General features: G+C 34.3%; 1 protein-coding gene across 12 annotated transcripts in view; it reads left to right on the top strand.

Annotated features, from left to right (window-relative positions):
• LOC116846699 (rho guanine nucleotide exchange factor 11) overlaps positions 1 to 20,972 on the top strand; it is a 660,614-nt gene that overhangs the window by 440,072 nt on the left and 199,570 nt on the right. For all 12 annotated transcript variants that reach the window (XM_032820895.1, XM_032820894.1, XM_032820888.1 and 9 more), the window contains one exon: positions 2,402 to 2,454. In XM_032820895.1, the coding sequence (XP_032676786.1) occupies positions 2,402 to 2,454 (53 nt within the window). The remainder of the gene's footprint in view (positions 1 to 2,401; positions 2,455 to 20,972) is intronic.

The following is a 20,972-nucleotide window of genomic DNA, read 5'->3' as shown; positions in this document are numbered from 1 at the left end:
TTTTTCGTATATGTGGTTACTACACAGAGGTTTGAATGATCGCCGGCAGTCTTCTCATCATAGTACTCGAGAAAATTATAGTATTGTGATTAACTTTTTAAATTAATCGTAAATTAACTAAAAAATAGTCTAAAATAATATTAACTGCCCAAAACATGCGTTAAAATATATTAACTATTTTTTAAACCACAAGAAAAACGTCATTTTATCGTAGTTGTTTGAAAAATTCATAACTTTTTTTGATAACTAATAGAGATAAACAAAAGAATCTTTTAGATTTTAGAAAAGTACATTTCATGTTATATTTCATACTAAAAAAAATCGGTACTTAAAATTTCGATTATTATAAATTTACAAAATTTAAAAAAATGATAAATTTAAAAAAATTTTTTTCTAGCGGTTTAACAGACTGGTAAAAATTACAATTTGTGTTAAAAAAATATGAACTCAATGACTTATAATACGTTTAATTATAAAGAAAAAATATTAATAATATAAAATATAATAAAAAAAATGCATTCGTTTATATTTTTATAAATTTTCTATACATTTCATACACAATAATGATCGGTAAGATTTATATCGGTAAGATTTATATCGGTAAGATTCATATCGGTAAGATTCATATCGAGAATTATTGTACCCAGGGTTGGGCAGATACTTCAAATCAATGTATTTAAATACAAAATACAAGATACTTTTATGACATATGTTTAAATACTATTTAAATACTATGGTTTTAAAGTATATTTAAATACTAATTGTATTTAAATATACATTTATAAATACTTTTAAATATAATTATTCTTTAAATTTTTTATTTTTTAAATAATGGATAATATTCTACATAGTACGTAATATTACAAATATCACAAAAATATTATGCAATATTACCACTATATTGCAATATTAATATAATATTAGCACGATATTGTAATATTACTGCAATATTTCAGTAATATTACATGCTATATGGAAGATAATCTTATTGTGATTACTTTAATATTAAGTATATAGTCTGGAAGTAGAATCTTATGAAAATATGATCAGAAGTTGAAAGCAGCACTTTGAAAGATAAATTTATTTATTTTCACTCAAACACTTTATAAAATACAAATAATTATTATAAGACAATAACACATATTGTGACTTAATGATATACTATACAGAATACACTCTATTATTACTTTGGCCTGTCAAAAATAAAATAAATAAAAATAATAAGCAACATATATAGTGACGGGTATATATATAGAGCGGGGAAAACGGCAACGAAGTCCGCTCTCTGCTAATGAGAACTGTTTCGGCGATCAACAAGTGTATGTACACGGTCGATACATAGACGGCGTTGGTGTAGCAACGATAAGAGACAAAATATGAAATTAGTTACATAAATACATTTAAATACAAGATACATTTATATTAAGTAATTAATTACAAAGTTAAAGATATTTAATCATTTGGAATTTAAATATTGTATTTAAATAAGATACATATTTAAATATGTATCTCAGATACTTTAAAATACGTATCTGCCCAACCCTGATTGTACCGCAAACACACAAATAGAGTTTTTTCTTTTTCACGTGGGCAAAATCTGCATCGTATTTTTTTCAATGTACCATCATTTTGAAATTCGTATGATTTATCAGCCATAAGCGACTTGAATGATCGTAATCCGGTTTAAATTGAAAACCAAACATCTTTCTTCGCATTGAAATGAGCATCCATTATGTATCTACAATAATAACTTGTATTGTTATCTACAATAATAACAAGTATTAACTTGGTATACTTTATGTTCTAATGGACTTAAGCTTAAATCTAGTAAATCTGAAAATAGACAACACTATGAAAAAGATTTCCTTATTATGTTGTCGCAGGAATGAACCAGGTCGCGACAGTTCTGTTAGGATCGTACCTCAAGGAAACGAGTGGGAGAGTGAATAGATATATCTGTCGCTTTTAATACGTACTTATAAATAATTTATTGTAACGTGGTTTACTTTATAATATGCGCAAATGTTATTTGGTGCGTGTTAAAGAGCAGGAACTGGCCTGAAGGATCGCGCCTGGTTTTTATTACCGAATTTCAGATCGGAGGAGATTGCTTGTCGACAAGTCGCTGGCCTCCAGCACATATGTCCGAAATCAACTAAAAGTACAATGCAATGTTTTAGCATTTCTGTGGCGTTTATACTTCACTTTTTATTCCAATTAATTGAACATTTTTTAAATTTCTTTTAAATGTTGCAAAAAATACTGCTTTAGCTAAAAGTTGAACCTAGACTTTTTCACTTGGTGTGCGAGATATAATTTAATTTAAGGAAAGTTAAGTTAGAAGCATATTATATAATTTAAGTTAACTTATGAACTAATATCACATTTTTTTACATTGCAGCGGCAATTAAGAGAAAAAAGGAAGACCAGTGACCCGAATCTTTCCAAAACAAAGTGAGTTGCTTTCATATATTTAATATTATGAATTCTTAATTTTACTAAAAATAATCATGGATCGTCGAATGTCAATTGGTTTGTAGCAATAGTATCTGAGCTTTTTTATTATTTATGTTGATCGAATTAATTTATAAGGATTTATTATTATAACAGTATAGAGAATGCCGTTCAGTAAAAATACCGAATAGAAGGCCCAGCTCCTATGGCCTTGATTTTGACAGGGTGTCTTAAATCACTTACACAATTTCTCGTAAGAATGTAAAGAGAATTAAGATGAACACGAAAGTCCCATATCGTTTTGCGATATTCTCAATAATAACCGAGAAATTAATGATAAAAGATTAAGGAAAAACGCATACTGAATGATTGAGGGAGGAACGCTCGCGATCGAGTAATATAGCAGGCGAATGTTATATCGCGACGATCGTACGTCTTGCCCATCGACATATAGAGTGGACTGCTAAGTGCAATGGTGAGGATGGAAACAGACTTAGGCTGCGTTCGCTTTGGGCGCTTATGCGCTATAAGCGTTTATAAGCGGTGCTTACGCCGTTCGCTTTGGAATTCTAAGCGTTTATAGATCGAGTAATGACGACATCGTGACGTCATAATTTTTGCTTACAAATACTTATTCCAACGAGGTAGGGCAGCGAAAGCGTGAACGCTCATTCGATTCGGAATGCACCGTAAGCAGTATCAAACGCGAAAAATGAAAAAATGGCTTCCACAATAGATCCAACACGTACTGTTTTATTGAAAGATATGAAAACCGCGATCATATTTATACAATGTTTGTCGTAATATGTTTTAAATTATTCATCATTATAATATGGTATGATATTCTGTACATAACTTGTTATTGTATAAATCTTTGAAATCATATCTTCTTGCAATCATGATAATAGTTTCCAAAACATTATCATAAGGGTTTTCATGATCTTCGTCAATGTCACCAAAGTATCATACACTAATTCTAACACCATTAATATTAATACAAATGACATACATATTTATTTTTTGCTTACTATATTACAGCTTAATTGTGAGCTTATAAATGCTCATAATCGCCAAAGCGAACGGTATTCTTTACTGACGTGTAAGCGCTCACATACCAAATCGAACGACGCTTATAAGTTTAAGGCTCGTCTACAATAGCTGTAAGAATAAGGCTGTAACGTGAGCTGTCAGCGAATGAAAATAATTCGTGTCTTACATCCTTACAGCCATATTCTTTCAGAAATTGTAGACGAGCCTTTATAAACGTGAGCGCTTACAGCGCATGAGCGTCCAAAGCGAACACAGCCCTAGAGTGAAATACAGCCATAGAGCTTATGCTAATGGAGTGGCCTTGCCTATGTTCCGACAAAGGCGAAACTGCTCAAGGAGGATCAAGAGGGAGGAGGATATATTCTGTCTTTACTGTGGCTCCCTCACTTCGTATTGTGCTCTTGAGTGGGGATAAGAGGGGCAACCACAAGTAAATTTGGACAAAAGTAACCTAACCTAACCTAACCTAACATTATTTAGCTGTAAAAAGAATATTTGTTTGATTTTCTTTTTACCATGATGATGAATTACTGCTTCTTACATTTTTAACATTGTCACTGTGATTTTTGTTTTAAAATATTACATAAATATTACATAATGTTCTCTCTCTCTCTCTCTCCCCTCTCTCCCTCTCTCTCTCTCTCTCCCCCTCCTATCTGAAGATGATTAATTTTATTTCATCGCTTTTATTACTATATATATATATATTTTTTTTTTTCAATTAATTATTTGTAAATATTTTAATAACTTTTAAATAACTATATTGCATTTAACAGAATAGGACTGTTAATTCTACAGACTACTCAGATAACACAAATGCTCAAAAGCGAGCCATAAGACGTCTTTAAGACATTTTTAAGACATCTTTAAGACAATATCTTATAAATTTGTTTTAAAGATGTCTTAAAGACGTTTTATAACCCGATTTTGGGCATTGTGCTGTCTGCATATTGTTATATATTATATCATAATTAATAATATATAAAATATTTTTCCCTTTCTGTTTCTTAATATCTCACTTGTTTATTTTATTAGATTTATTAGATTATGTATTTTTCCTTAATTTTATATAAAAATTTTAGTATTTTATGTTGTCTCAAAGAAATGTTTCATAAGAAAGAAATGAAAGGAAATAATGCTAGAGCGCATAGTTACGGGCTTACGGCCACATTTGAGACAAAACATATCTCTGTCTGTTGATCCTTCTCGAACACGCTATTGCCGCTCCATTAGTATAAGCTCTATGGAGGTAGCATATAGTAGATAGCCCTACTGAAAAATTTCTGTTGAGATAACAATAGAATTCCCAGTTTAATTCTCAGTTGAATTTTCAATTGAATTCTCAAATGCGGTTTCTGCAAAAATTCGCATGTAAGATCTCAATTGAAATATTTGTATCTGACGGAAATAATTTATTGAAAATATAATGAACTTTTGCTGAAATGCTTTTGAAAAGTATTTACAATTTTGACCCAATTTCATTAAAATTAATGTTTTTAATGTCATTATGTCATTAAATCTGAACGATTTAACCGTCATGCAATAAGTACTGAAGGCAGCAGCACCGAATAAAATATTAGTCTTGCCATGTAAATAATTTTTACAGAATTTTTGTTATGGTTTATTTGAAAATATATCATGCTTCGATTTGGATAAAATCTAATACAATCTGAACTGGACGATTGACCAAATTAATTAGCACATGTAAAAGCACAGTATTTTATTAGCATGATGGAAAAATGTTATTATCTGCTGTTTTATTGCAATGATTTTTTATACAGTCCCTGGTAGAAAATTAATTTCGAATTATCGTGCCAGTCTCTCTTATATTATTTATACGCTAAACGGTTTTGTTTATATTTTGCGGTTTAAAAGACGAACAAACTCTAAGATTTTTCTTCCTTAAATGATGTAGACAATACAAAGTACTTTTTATCAAGTGAAAAATTGACGTAGTGTCTAAAACGACGGACGATTATCCAAAAGATATCTTTGGTTCAAGTTCGAATCTCAACAGAGAAAATCTTAAAAATTATGAAAAAATAATCTAAAAAAACTTTTTTTTTATTATATTTTACGAGTATTTATGAGAAAGTGCTGATTCTTTAAGTAATTATGAAACATTATGAGAAAATTCTATCAAAAATTTAATTGAAGAACCTACGAAACGACAGGATCTGTGCGCAATCTGCTGTCAATTTGATGCCAAGAGTCTGTTAGCAGACTCTGTCAGCAGTCTGACGGCAGGTTGGGGACGCAGTGACTATGGATCTGTCGACAGATGCTGTTGCAAATCTGACGTCAGTCTGGGCACAGATTGCTTACTGGGTAAATAGACAAAGGCATAAAAGACTATAAACTTTGAGTAATAGTAAAAGAAGATAATTTAAAAAGGAAATATTCACCTTACCATTTAATTAAATTAATTAAATTTAATTAAATTAATTAAATTAATTTAATTAATTAAATTAATTAAATTTATGTATATATGTAAAAATATACAAATTAACACAGATAACCAACTGAGAATTCTCTATGATCTTCTATTCATCTCTGTGCTATCTGAATCAACATTTTCTCATTAACATATCTTTGAATATCATCTTACTAACTGCATAATTGCAACGATGTAATGCTCGTGAGTAGCAAATAGTAGGACAAGATCTATAAGACAAGGCTTATTCCTAGGAGTTAAATACTTGAGATGCAAGCACATAAAAAATAACAATACAAATATATAACAACGTGTATAAATAATAATCTGTTGGTTACATAAATTACAGTTGATATAAGTGAACATTAGATAAACATCTTTCACATTCTTTGCTTATCGAACAGCTGATTAAAAATGACCTCTCAAAAACGTATTATAGACGTCTTTAAATGACGTTATTATTACGTCAAAATAATCACGTCTTTTAAACGTCAGTTATTGGTTACATAACGTCCAGGATTGGTAATCACCATTTATCGACGTGAAAATGACTTGACGTTGTCGCCTGCGATATTTATTAATTTGTTAGGTGACAAAAATGTACCATTTTAAGGTTTGTATTACGTGAATTTTGTATTTTCGAGCAATACTTTATAGAGATGTAGCATGAAGTAATACTTTCGCGACTGACTTGGGGCACACTTTCGCAGTATACAATATTATTGAAATTCCTGTAGCCAGTCAGACTTTAGTAAACAGAGACGAAACGTGTCCTACTCATAGACATAATATATCTAGACCGAGCGTTTGCCTTTATTTGAAGAGTAAGGGTAGGGATTCACGTAGAAAAGAATGGCACTGTTTCTTGGAGATGGTGCGTTCTTTCCCATTCGCGCATAGTATATGAGTGCACACCCCCAGTCCCTACCCCCATTCCTCAATGTTTGGTCTAGATATATTATATCTATGGTCTTATTGTATGCTGCCTCTCACTTTAGATCTGTTTCTATCCTCACTACCGCATTCAGCAGTCCATTCTATATGTCGATGATCTTGCTGCACCACATCGAGACGAGATATAGGAGTGCATCGATATAAGTATAGATAGTGGTGCATTGTTTTCCAATCATTGCATGCCGATATCCGTGTATTATTAGGCCGCGAACGCTCCTACCTCAACCACTTAGCGTGCGTTTTTCCTTAATTTTTACAATTAATTTCTCGGTTATTATTGAGACTATCGCAAAACAATATGGGATTTTTATGTTCATCTCAATCCGCTCTACGTCATCGCGAGAGATTGTGAAGGTGAAGTATCTGGGATACTTTGTATTGTAAAGATCACTTCTTTTAATACTCTTCAACAGATTTTCAACATTGCCGTTCTTTTCTTGTTATTCTAGCTGTCGTACTTTGTTAAAAACTTAATAACAATAAAAGTTTTATAAATTGAATATAATTTTTTACACACGAGTTAATTTTTTGTGGAAGAATGAAGCCGTGCATATATGTGTACTGTTTATTATATTTCAATGTACATTGTATGTACAAAAATTGTTTTATAATTGTTTTATGTTTGAAGTTTTTTTATAATTTAATATATTTTTTAATTTAATTTGTTTGTATAATTTAATATATTAGGTGTACAACTTTGCTTCTGCCGTTTTCCTATAGATGGCTTTAGCGATAAGTGGTGGTCGAAATAAATAGATCATAGACGTCATACAAAAAACTTGGGCATCTGTCAACATAACCCCATAGAAACATTAGTCGATTTGTGTCTGCATCATAAAATTATTCTCGATTAAAAATGTCAGTTTACGAGCCAAATTCTCGTCATTTGCGGGAAGTTTTAATTTTCTGCTTCAATATGAAGAAATCTGCGGCTGAGGCTCATTGAATGCTCTCAAATACTTATGGTGAGACCGCTATTAGTGAAAGAACGTGTCGTGAGTGGTTTCAACGCTTCAAGAACAGCGATTTTGACGTCGAAGACCGGCATAGCGGTGGAAGAGAGAAGGTTTTCGAAGGTGCAGAATTGGAGGCATTACTTGATCAAGACTCGTGTCAAAATCATGAAGAATTGGCACGATCATTGGGAGTGACTCAACAAGCCATTTCAAAACGCCTCAAAGCCATGGGAATGATTCAGAAGCAAGGACATTGGATGCTGTACGAACTGAAGGCGAGAGATGTTGAACGGCGTTTGTTTGCTTGTGAACAGCTGCTTGAAAGGCAAAGACGGAAGGCATTTCTGCATTGCATTGTGACTGGGGACGAAAAATGGGTTCATTACGATAACCCCAAGTGCAGAGAATCATGGGGAGTTCCCGGCCATGCTTCTACGTCGACGGCCAAACCGAATATTCACGGCTCCAAGGTCATGCTCTGTATTTGATGGCACCAACTCGGCGTAGTGTATTATGAGCTGTTAAAACCCATTGAAACAATCACAGGCAATCGGTATTGAACGCAATTGATGTGTTTGAGCCAAGCATTGAAAGACAAACGGCCGCAATACAACGAAAGACACGATAAAGTGAGCCACCAGATTGGCTCCCTCACAGAGTTATTTTGCCAGAAAACATCGTGAAGGTCTAGAAATTTTGAAACATCCCAACAACCTTAACCGAGACAAAAGTATACAAGTAAACTCTATTTGGCATACTGCCCTCCCGGTTTTTTAATTGACCAGCTGATCAATTAAAATACGCTGATTGGCTGGATTCAAGCCTCGTCCCCTACTCCCTAAACACCATCTACACAAAGGGGGGGGGAGGGGGGCATATAAGGACTACCTTTACTCAAGGGAGCTCAGTATCAAAGTTCTCAGCCCTGATGATGCAAACTGCAACGTTTGCGAAACGTCGGCATATCGCTGATTCAAGACACGGCTTCATTCCGGAAGCTATACCTAGACATTGTATCAATGGCCGTGAAAGCCTCAAATCTAGTATAAGTAGAGTCTCTGGATTTCAGTGAAGTTTTGGATAAATTTCCGAAAAGATCTCATTTCCGATTTTTATGAAACTTGGTAAAAATATTCTGAATTGTTCTAAAAGTATGTACACAGAAAGATTTTTGTCGGAAAAGCCATATATTGATCGTTAAAAGTGTTATGTCCTGCGGGACTTCACAATAACTATTCCTTGTTCCATATGAACTATCATGAGTCAAAGTGAACGCATATAACAACTACGTTTCCGCGATTAAAGAGTTTATAGAACCTAGAGAATATCCGGAATAACTTCCGGTCATAAAACTACCAAATCTGTAACGTTCACCGTATGTACCTTCGGGGCCCAGAAGCCATTAAGATTAGGGCCTCGCGCGGAAAAACTAACAAGAACAAAGAAAACCGCGAAACTTTAAACAAAGAAATATCCGTTGTGTCACACACTGTACTGACTCATTTCCCGACTTGCATCATCAGCTTAGCCCAAAGATTCCCTCACCACCTCGAAGTTCCTCCAATCACCATCTCTTTAAAACATACGATTTTTCTCCACCCACAATCCTAGCCAAAGAAATCTTCCTAACCCTATTCTTTAACTATTACTGGCTGTAAACTTACCCCACTTATCACTTTTAACGAATTCAACAACTAGTATCCCCGAAAATTCATATTTTCCAACCCAAATCACCCTGAACTCATACCCTTTAGAAACCGCGACTTCGCGCCGCGAATTCACTTCTTCTACTACTTCTACTCGCATTCTATTCACATTCAATTCGCACTCAACTCGCATTCAATTCTACGCGAGTCTCTTGCATTTTTGCAGTCTTATGTACAGTACTACTTGCCTTATTCACTTGCCTTCTTTCGTACATCACGCAACCGGTTCTTTCCAAGTCCGTGTAACTATTTTTACTCAGCGCAATTTTCTAATTACCTTTTCGTAACTCTTTGCGCGAAACTTCTCCGCGATTTACTTTCAATTGCGCCAATCGAGTTAATGTGACGACATCAACCTGAGAGGATCTCCCGAAGTCCCATCAGGAAACCACCTATCCACAGACCAACAGGAGTGAGACCACCGACCTGTCACGTTCTGTTAACCTAAATATAATTAGGTCTCTAAAAGTGTCATCTTATTATTCTTTTTTTTATTTATTTTTTTTATTATTTACGTTCTTCCATTTTCTTCCTTCTTTTCTACCTCCGTCTTTATTCCCTTCATAACCTGTTGCCTGCCTATTACACAGAAATATCTACACACATACACACTCCCGCGTATATATCCGTGTTTTAAAGTCTATGCAATTCTATAATAAATCTGCCATTTCACATTAACCGAAGTTTTGTTTTTACCGAATGCGTAATGAACAAAAATAAATTAATGTTATATTTGAAATCGCGTTATTATGTTTTTTTTATTATCTTCCCTAATTATATTCCCCTTCCCCTCGATATCACCTCGCGCTCGCGGTCCGTCCCGAGATAAAGAGTTTCAGTTCTTTGATCCAAAAAGGATCACCCGACGTACGTCGCAAGTCAGAGTAAAGGAACCCTTCTTGACCTGTCTCGCTACAATTAGATACGCGCGGGATTTGCTGCTACGTGCGTGACCGGCCCGTTCAACCATCGCGAGCGGATCCGTCATGTAACAAAAGTATGGTATTTAAGATTAGCTGTTCTGTAAAGCGAAGCAATTCCGATTGGCTTCGTCAATTTATTTTGATATATGTTGTCAATACATAACATAATCCTGAATAACAAGCAAAAAGTCTCAATCATCATTCATTGTTTATTAAAAAGTTATCAACAAAAGAAGTTTCGAAAACGTATGAGTACATATCCAAATGTCTGCAAAATGAGATCTAATAAATATCCATAGGATATCAAAGTTAATAGATGTTAATACAATAGACAGTAGACATTCATAGTATATGTAGTGAATATTTATAAAGATATCTAGTGAATATCTATTAGATATCCATATTTATTATATTATAAAAATATAAACATTTTTTTCTTTTCCTGAATTTTCCTTAAATTTTCTACTTTATTGTTTTACCTGCTACTTAATACAATTTAAATTGTACTTCGAAAAATTTGCTTACCAGCTGGGATTCGAACCTGAAACCTATGCTTCTTGAGTTGTTTATCTTATCTACTGCGCCACTGTCATTTTGACTAAGCGACGTTTATATTGGATATGGTATATCCAAGTATGAAAACGAGCGATTTACTTAAAAGAAGAGAAAGATCTTTTTAAATGTAAAAAGTATGTTTAAAAAATATGTAAAAAGCAGATAGTAACTAGTTAAAAAGTTAAACGTTAAGTTAAAAAGTTAAATGGCTTTAACTTATCTTAGTTACATTTTTACACTCTTAACTTTTAATTTAGTTATATTTTATTGGTAACTATTAACTTTTAATTCAATTATCTTGAAGTTAATCATGCCATAAAGGTATTGCGAGACGTCGCAAGGCTGTTCAATGCAGGAGAGCTCATTTTTGACAATCTTTGAGGAAAAATGTCCAATAAAAAGGACTCCGCACTAATTATATTGTCACTTTTGAAATAAAAAATAAACTTGGTCGCTCATATTTAAAATAAGCTGTTGCTATACATTAAATTATATATTTGATGTTGACGTTGGTTTTTCGGTCAATTGTCTATACGCTTGTCAGGTGTTTTGTTTCGGCGATGGCTCGCGAGATGTTGCGCGCGGTGCGCGGGATGCGGTCGGTATGTTGTCGCGTCGCTTCTTCAGACATGAATTCGTCTGTTGACGTTTCCGCGGCTTGTTTATTTAAGTATCGATTGACAGTGTCTTTAAATTTCTGCGGTACGATGCAGCGCTGTATATACGGTATCACAACTGATATGCTTCCGGAAGATCACCCCTATGGCGAGAACTTGAATACAATGATGTCTCTAGTAGATCGGATATTTGATGCGTGCAGACAGAGGCTGTTTCGGCAGTCCGTCTGTGTGCGCGGAGTCTTAGTTGGCTTTGTTTACCTTGTTTGTCGAATGAGTCCTGTTCGTTCGTACGAGATCCCGGTTGCGGAAAATACGGTTTCACGGGCGTGTCTATGCGCCGCGGTAGCGGAGTAATCCCGATCTCGCTTCCCGAGTGCGGTCTCTAGTGATGCAGAGGCCGACTCGCGTCCTTGCGAATCGACGGCGGTGTGATTCTGTCGCGGCTCAGTATGATACGGTGTCGAAGCTGCGCTGCAACTGAGTGAGGTTTCGATTATACGGAGATGAGTTCGCACGCTGCGACTCGATAACGGTGTGATCTCGCTCGCGTTAAAGCGAGGTTGAGATCCGATTAACAATGGGAAAGTCGCGTTAAGGCGCTCTTCCGGCGGATTGATTCCAGGACCTTCGGTGGCTTTGGAATCCTACGGATTACAGTATTTAGCTCAGTGTCGGCGTCACAAATCCGTGAGCCTGTTGCGGATTTCTGTTGCGTATTCGTGAACAAGAATCCACCAGGATCGGTATTTCTTAACAATGTCCACGTTACGTATTCGTAAGTCGACGGCGGAGTGATTCCTCTCGCGTATTCGCGAACAAGAATCCACTAGAATCGGTATTTCTTAACAATGTCGACGTCACGTATTCATGCGTCGACGGCGGAGTGACTGCTGTCGCGTATTCGCGAACTGAAGTCTGCTCGAAACGGTATTCGGAACAATGTCGATGTCACGTATTCGTGAATCGACGGCAGAGTGATTCCTGTCGCGTATCCGCGAACGGGAATCTGCCAGGAGCGGTGTCGAGAAGATGCGTTAGGAATCTTACTCAATATCGGAAGATCGGATCTCTCTGGAAATCGGTATTTTGAGAGCTGATCGGATTCTGATCTCAATCTGAATGCGCGGCGCTTTATATTTGTGAATCTCGCTTGATTCGCTGTGTATCGCGAATGTTCGGCGGTTTATTTACTAGCGCGTTTTTGCATGTTTTCTTGTCGCGTTCTCGTTGCGTGTTGCCTTGTTACATTTCCCGTTTTTACATGCATTTGTAAGATATGTGCTGGTGTCCAACGCAGATCGTTACAATATGCAAAAAGTAGTTTTAGTAGAATTGACTGAAATTACGATATTTTGTAGCGTATGAGGTGCTGATAAAAAATCTTCAATAAAAAATGTGAAAAAATGAACAGTTTTTTCTAGCGCCATTAGAAAGTTGCTATTTTAGGTCTAACCGAATCTTTATCTACAGTACACAATTTGCTTTTTTAACTGTATAGACATTTGTATATAACCATACGTATGTCCATTATTGAATAGATTCATGCTCAGTGTACGTACAGTGGTGTGCAAAAATTCTTGGCCAAATTCATTTTTGGCAATATATTATAAACAGGAAAAGCAAGTGACTTATAACTATAAGTATATTTAAATCTGTGATAATGTACAGAAAATAGCACTCGTATCTTCCAAAGTTTACCTATTGAAAGTGTGTTTACAAACACATTTTCAATAAATCACTGTTCAAAAGTTCCTAGCCACTGTGTTTATTACTTATGTTATGCTTCTACTGAGTGCTTATCACTTTATTTCCGAAAGAGTAATCGATCAATAGACATCAGAGTATCATCATGGCACGAAAGACGCAGCAGGCAATCCGAGAAAGAATTATTAGCTTGTCGCAAAGTGGTAAAGTATCTCGTGATATTGCTGAGCTATTAGGAATTTGTAAGTCGACTGTTAATAATATATTAGCTAAGTACCGTGCTGGATATGATCTAAAGGATCGCCCGCGAAGTGGAAGACCGCGAAAAACAACAAAAAAAGTAGACCGCGTGATTAAAATGAAGTCAATTGCTAATCTGCGGAAAACAGCAAATGACATTGCTCGCGAACTCCGTGATGAAAACCTCGCCAATGTTAGCCGCTGTACCGTTACAAGACGTTTACATGATGTTCGGGCATATCGGTGTGAACAAGCCTTTAATTAGTAAGAAGAATCAGAAGGCCCGTTTACAGTTTGCAAAAGATTACATAAACTGGACAGTAGAAGATTGGAGAAAGGTAGCATTTTCCGATAAATCAAAATTTAATTTGTTTGGAAGTGATGGAAGACATCATGTGCGACGTCCAGTTGGAACCAGAAACAATGTAAGATATCAAATTCCAACTATGAAACATGGAGGAGACAACGTGTTGGTGTGGAGTGTTTTTTCTGCTTATGGCGTTGATCCGTTAGTCAATATTGATGGAACTATGAATGCTGCGATATACAAGAATATCTTGGAGAAGAATTTGTTACTATACGCCAAACGCAAAATGCCAAGAAATTGGATATTTCAACACGATAACGACCCGAAGCACACCTCAAGTCTTGTAAAGAGTTGGCTCTTGGCTAAAAAACTGCAGGTTTTAACCTGGTCATTGCAGTCTCCGGACCTCAACCCCATCGAACATTTGTGGGATGAATTAAAGCGCCGAGTTAAAGTTCGTAAGCACTCGAATAAGACACAGTTACTCGAGCATTTGACGGAAGAATGGAATAATATACCGATAAGTGTTATTGATCAGTTGATAGAATCTATGCCTCATCGCTGTGCCGCAGTAATAGCTTCAAAGGGCATGGCAACAAAGTACTAAGTGTGAAAGACTATTATTTACTGAATTAAAGTGTCTAAAGTTGCTCTTTTTGTTGGAAATAAACGTGGCCAGGAACTTTTGAACAGTAATATTTATGTTATTTGTTAATAATTCAGTACAATAGAATAAATCTTTATAATTTAATATAACATTATCTGTTAATTATCTAAGCTTCACATATTATGTACCTTACAATATTGCAATTCTTTTATATTAGAAATTATAACCAACAATGAATTTGGCCAAGAACTTTTGCACACTACTGTATGTGGTGCGGGAGGGGGAGGGTGTAATATGGGTGTGTATTGGTACGTATGTATTTGTATCGATAGTTATTCTGTCAGTATGTCTGACATTATTACGTCTAAAAAATGTGTGTGTGTGTGTGAATGCGTGCGTACGTACATGTGTATGCGTTGGGCGGGTTAGGTTAGGTTACACACACACACACACACACATACACAATTCGACTGAACCACTTTTTTTATATGATTCTGCGGGATCCTTTCGAAGAAACTTTATTATTTAAATTTAATAAGTATCTGTAAATAAAACATGTTTTCAAATAAGGTATATATTTGTTTTTTCCGTTATTTATAAAACTAAAACCCTGAAGTTATGAAATAAAACAAATTTAACTTTTAACTTTTTAATTATTTTTATTATTAACTTAACTTTTAATTCAATTAATTTCATTATGGATTAACTTTATCTTAACTAAGTTAAATTTTCAAAGCCATTAACTTTAACTTAACTTACAAGGAGAACACCAGGTGACTGTTCCGGGGATTTTGATGCGCTTTTTACAGGCTGTTCTTAGGCGAAAAAAAAAACGACCGTCCGACCGTTTCAGCTAATGGACCATAGTTTCGAAGAAATCGATATGAAAAAAGACTTTAGTGGGCCGCGACATACTTGATACGTTCGATCGTCACTGTTGAACAGCAGCAGCAGTAGCGTAGTAGGTAAGACGTTGGCTTCGTACGCAATAGGTTGCATGTTCAAATCTCGTCTTGTGCATCATTTTTTATTAAAAATTCGTTCTGTAATTATTTATATTATTGTAGATATACATGAAAAAGATTACTTATTTAATTATATTGATATTTTTTTGTAATTGAAATTTTTAAATTTTTAAATAATTATTGTAATAATTTGAAAAACATGTATAAAGAAATATTATTATCTTTATAAATTTCATTTTAATTTAATGTTATTCATTTTTATTACTTTTTGATTGTAATGAAAGTTTATAAATTTTCAAATTAGTAGATAATTTGTTTTCTTATTTGTTTTTCTTTTTTATTTTTATTTTTCTTTTTTTCCTTATCAATCACGCAATGATAAACAAAGGTTGTAAAGCTTGTGCCGACATGTCACTCTTTAACGATTCTGTATTATTTGAGAAAAGTATTAGAACATTTTTTGTCATGTCGCTTGTGATCACTCACGTTTTTATTATATTTTTATTTATGTGTCCATATAAATTACAATAACGATGACGACGACAACGACGGTAATAATAATTATTCTATACATGAATATTTAATTATTTACTAATTTGTAAATTTAAAAATTTTAACACAATAGAAATAAATAATTTCAAAGACGATAAGAGCCAAAAAACGCTGGTATTAAACGTTAATAATTTAAATATAAACAAATAGTCAAAAAGATAAAATTTATTCTTGCAACGTTTCGACCATGTGATGTGGTCCTCTTCAAGCGATGAGTCCTCTTTCAATATAAAAGTCAGTAACATAAGATAGTTGGTATAAAGATGTTCAAATAACGAGAAATAACCAGGGTAATTCTTATGCCCAATATTGAAAGTTGGTCATGGAAACCCATCACATCAGTGTTCGTAAGTTATTAAAACAACGCAACAAACTTACGAAACAACGCAAGAGACGAATTAATAGTAAAGTTGCAATTTAAAATTTTCATAAGAATTACAAAATTAAAAATACAATCTTATTAAAGATGCGAACAAAAGAGAGCTTCAACGACCGACATTGAAATTACGAAAGCAATGTTTTGTGTTATAAACGGATCAAAATCGTAATTGTAAACAAGGAATAGATAGGAATCGATTTGTAAACAAGCAAGGAACGATCTTAGAAACTTTTACGGATTAAGTTACGGATTAAGTCCAAAAGAGGAAAATAAACTTTACTTAACACTTCGATATCAGACTGAGAATTTAAGCTGTGAATATATCACCTCGTGAATTTTGCTGTGACACGACAGACCTTTTTTCTATTCGGGAAAAATGGTTTGTTAATTTGTCGGGAATAGAGATTCCGAAGAATGTACAATCCATTTTACAACTGGAAGCACGTTTTAGTCTTTTTTCATACAACTCTCGTGGAGTGATGACAATGGAATGCATAAAGGAATTTGAAAAGGACTTTTGGGTTTGTAAGTCTTTGAATAAAGACTACGCGAAATTTAGAATTAGGTTCTCTATTGAACCTATCTTACGAATTCTAAATTTACCAACAAAGTTAGAGCTTACTAAGTTAACGAAGCAGATCTCTGTATTTATGAAGAATAATAATAGTATTATTTTTTGTAAAGCCGACAAAGGGAATGTTACTATGACTGTGGGCAAGAATGAGTATGCGTTGAGAATAGAGACAATGCTTGACGATGTGAGCACATATGAAGTGGTGTTAAAAAACCCGATAAAAAGAATTGAGAATAGTCTACAATAAATAATTAAGTCATGGTACGATAAAGATTATATCAATCGCGCAATTTATGGCTTGCTTTCGTCCTCTGATGCTTCGCTACCTCGTGCATATGGTCTACCTAAAATACGCAAACCAAATTGTCCATATAGACTAATAGTCTTGACTGTTGGTACCCCCTTTACACTTTAGCGGTTTACCTTCACAAAATTGTATAGGGTTCCACGGCCCAGAGGTCATATTGAAAATAGTTTTGTATTTTACAAAAAAATTTCAAATTTTAAACTTGATGACTCCTTCACATTGATCTCTTTAGACGTCGTTTCTTTGTTTACTAACACTCCAATAAAACTTGCCTTGGCCAGTGTTAGAAAAAGGTGGTCTTACGTCGCTCGTTCTACTACCATCCCACGTGAAGAATTTTTCGCGGCTATAGAATTCATATTAAATTCAACCTATTTCTTCTTTAACTTGTTATAGGTAGTTGTTTGGTTCCTATGGGTTATATTCCTAACATCTATGGGTTTTCCTTTATCACCCATAATAGCGGACTTTGTTATGGATGACCTTGAAACTTTTGCATTAGGCCGTCTGCCATTTATTCCGCCTTTTTACTTTAGATATGTGGACGATAACAGCGTTCTTTCCGAACCTTCTCGAGATCGTCTTGAAAATCTTTAATTCTTATCATCCACGTCTCCAATTCACACATGAGTTGAAGTCTGAAGGATCTATTCATTTTTTGGATGTGTCCGTGATATAGTTTAACGGTAACTTAATCTGCGATTGGTACCACAAACCCACGTTCTCGGGAAGATTCCTAAATTATTTTTCACAACATCCAGAAAGTCATAAGAGGGGAATGATTTTATCGTTCTTAAATCGAGCCCTTACACTCTCACATCCTATGTTTCATGAAAAAAATATTAAGATCATTACGGATTCTTTTAAATAATTTTTACCCACTACAGTTTATATTTCGTATTATTGAAAAAAGAGTGAAACAACTAAAAATTGTGATACCACATTTGACGGAAAAGACACGCGGAATAAAGAATTTTTTTACGGTTCCATACATAAAAAAATGTCTCAGACGGGGTTTAAAGGTTTCTTAGAAACTCGGACTATAGAGTGGTTTTTAAGATGAACTGAATAATTTTATTCATTACCAAAAAAATCAGTTAAATAAAAACAAACGGACCCATGTGGTGTACAGAATTAGCTGTCGGGACTATGATGCTTCTTACGTCGGTCAAACTAAGAGGAGATTGAATACGCGTTTGAAAGAGCATCGCTCACAAATCTCTCACGATACAAGGCAACTATCTTCTATCACCGACCATAGGTTGCAGTACAATCATGAGTTCGATTGGGACAATGTTGAGATTTTAGTCATAGAACCGAACTATTATAAACGCCTTATCTCTGAAATTCTCTATATTAAAAATCAAACTAACAGCTTAAATTCTCAGTCTGATATCAAAACAACGCAAGTTTGTTGCGTTGTTTTAATAGCTTACGAACACTGATGTGATGGATTTCCATGACCAACTTTCAATACCTGGCATGAGAATTACCTTGGCTACTTCTCGTTATTTGAACATCTTTATACCGACCATCTTATGTTACTGACTTTTATATTGACCATCGCTTGAAGAGGACTACATCCTATGGTCAAAACGTGCAAGAATAAATTGTATCTTTTTGACTATTTGTTTATATTTAAATTATTAACGCTTAACCAACGTTTTTTGGCTTTTATCGTCTTTGAAATTATTTATTTCTTTTGTGTTTAAATCTTTAGAGCTGTTTTTTACTTTTTTGTTCTTTGAATAATTTATAAAATTTCATTAGAATCAAAAAGTAATAAAATTAATAATATTAAATTAAAATGAAGTTTATAAAGATAATAATATTTCTTTATACATGTTTTTCAAATTATTACAATAATTATTTAAAATTTTAAAATTTCATTTACAAAAAAATATCAATATAATTAAATAAATGATCTTTTTCATTTATATCTACAATAATATAGATAATTATAGATAAGAACAAATTTTTAATAATAAAAATGATGCACGAGACGAGATTTGAACACGCAACTTACTGCGTACGAAGCCAACGTCTTACCTACTACGCTACTGCTGCTGCTGTTCAATAGCGACGATCGAACGTATCAAGTATGTCGCGGCCCACTAGAGTCACTTTTAAAAATCGATTTCTTCGAAACTATGGCCCATTGGCTGAAACAGCCGGACATGTGTCGTTTTTTTTCACCTAAGAACCTGTAAAAAGCCTGTAAAAAGCGCATCAAAATCCCCGGAGCAGTCACCTGGTGTTCTCCTTGTTAGTTAAAAAAAAAGTTAACCTACCCAACCTTGAATTTGAGATATCAAGAACATTGGAACTATAGAAGGAGAAGGACGTACTAGGTGGCGATGGGATGGCGTGCGTTCGGGACTTGCGTTTCTTTTTATTCCAGAATAAGAAAAATATCAAAAGCGTTTGCTAAGTCAGGACTCGAAACCCGGGTCTTTCGTTCGGGCGACTGCTTTAAACTACTAATCTATCTGACGCTCCACGCTCACCACACTCTCCTCTCCTTAGATAACGTCCAGAGATGCCGTTCGGAAGCGATATCTCTGGCGCTATCTCGAGCACACGGCGACTACAGAGAGAAACATTGTTACTGTACCAAGTGGTACAGCTGTTAGTCTCTCTAAGTAAAAAATTGCTATCCTTTAAGACTTGCTGTCCATATATATCCGTCTCTACTGTTGCCCCTCCTAATCCGGTGCAACTCATCGAAAAAGCCTCGGGGTCGACACTAATTTTTCAACAGCCCCCGGGTGCTTGGACACGTTTCGTAACGCGCCAGAGGGGAAAGAGGATTCCAACCATATAAAATCTTCACCTTACTAGATGAGTCTACAATATATGAAAAATACATATTAAGAAGATTAACAAGATCCTTACGTAAGATATCATGAATTATAGGCAAAAGCATCAATTAAAATTACATTAATTTATTTTGTTACAAAATACTATAATATTAAAATATATTATTTTTTTTATTTTTTGTTAGTTTTATTTATTTTATTTTTTTAATTAATTTTCATTTATTTTATTGTAGATAACAAAGCACCTTATCATACAGAGTCGATTTTAGTCAATAAGTGCTGTCTTGTAAGAAAAAGAAAAAAATTGGTTTCTTTTTCCCAAAGTTGGGACCATACGCACTTTCTTCTTTACATTGAATATATAGAATCTATATGTAAAATTTCAGGTCGATCGGCAGCAGGGATCATTTGATTATCTTTTATTTATTTTTATCAATTCTTACCATTGTAAATGAAAATATGTCGTAAACTAAGCATCATAACCAATTTTTTCACTCTTGTGAGTCGTTTTGCTTTACAAAATTATATTAGAAATAATCTTCAAATCGCGGCATCACGGAAATCGTACTATGTCCCATGTAGCATTAAGACGGCAAGAAGATGAATTAATAAGGAGATGACGCCAACTGCAAAATTGATTTCAGAACAAGGCATAGCGCGTTCGATAGCCGTAATATAGAGTATCAAAACCCTAAAAGGGTTTGGGAGAATGGACCTTCGTTTCCAAAATGTTGCGATACAAAGTAAGCGTTCGAGCGTTCGAGTCCGGCCGACAAGGCGACGCCATGTTTTTTTTTGTACTGTCGGACATATATATATACTTATAATATATATATATATATATATATATATATATATATATATAT

The sequence above is a fragment of the Odontomachus brunneus genome, unplaced genomic scaffold (genome assembly GCF_010583005.1).
Source record: "Odontomachus brunneus isolate Ranch 3 - 2012 unplaced genomic scaffold, Obru_v1 Obru_scaffold_067, whole genome shotgun sequence".
Taxonomy (NCBI): Eukaryota; Metazoa; Arthropoda; class Insecta; order Hymenoptera; family Formicidae; genus Odontomachus; species Odontomachus brunneus.
The sequence above is the reverse complement of the archived record's forward strand: the minus strand, read 5'-3'. Positions and strand labels throughout refer to the sequence as shown.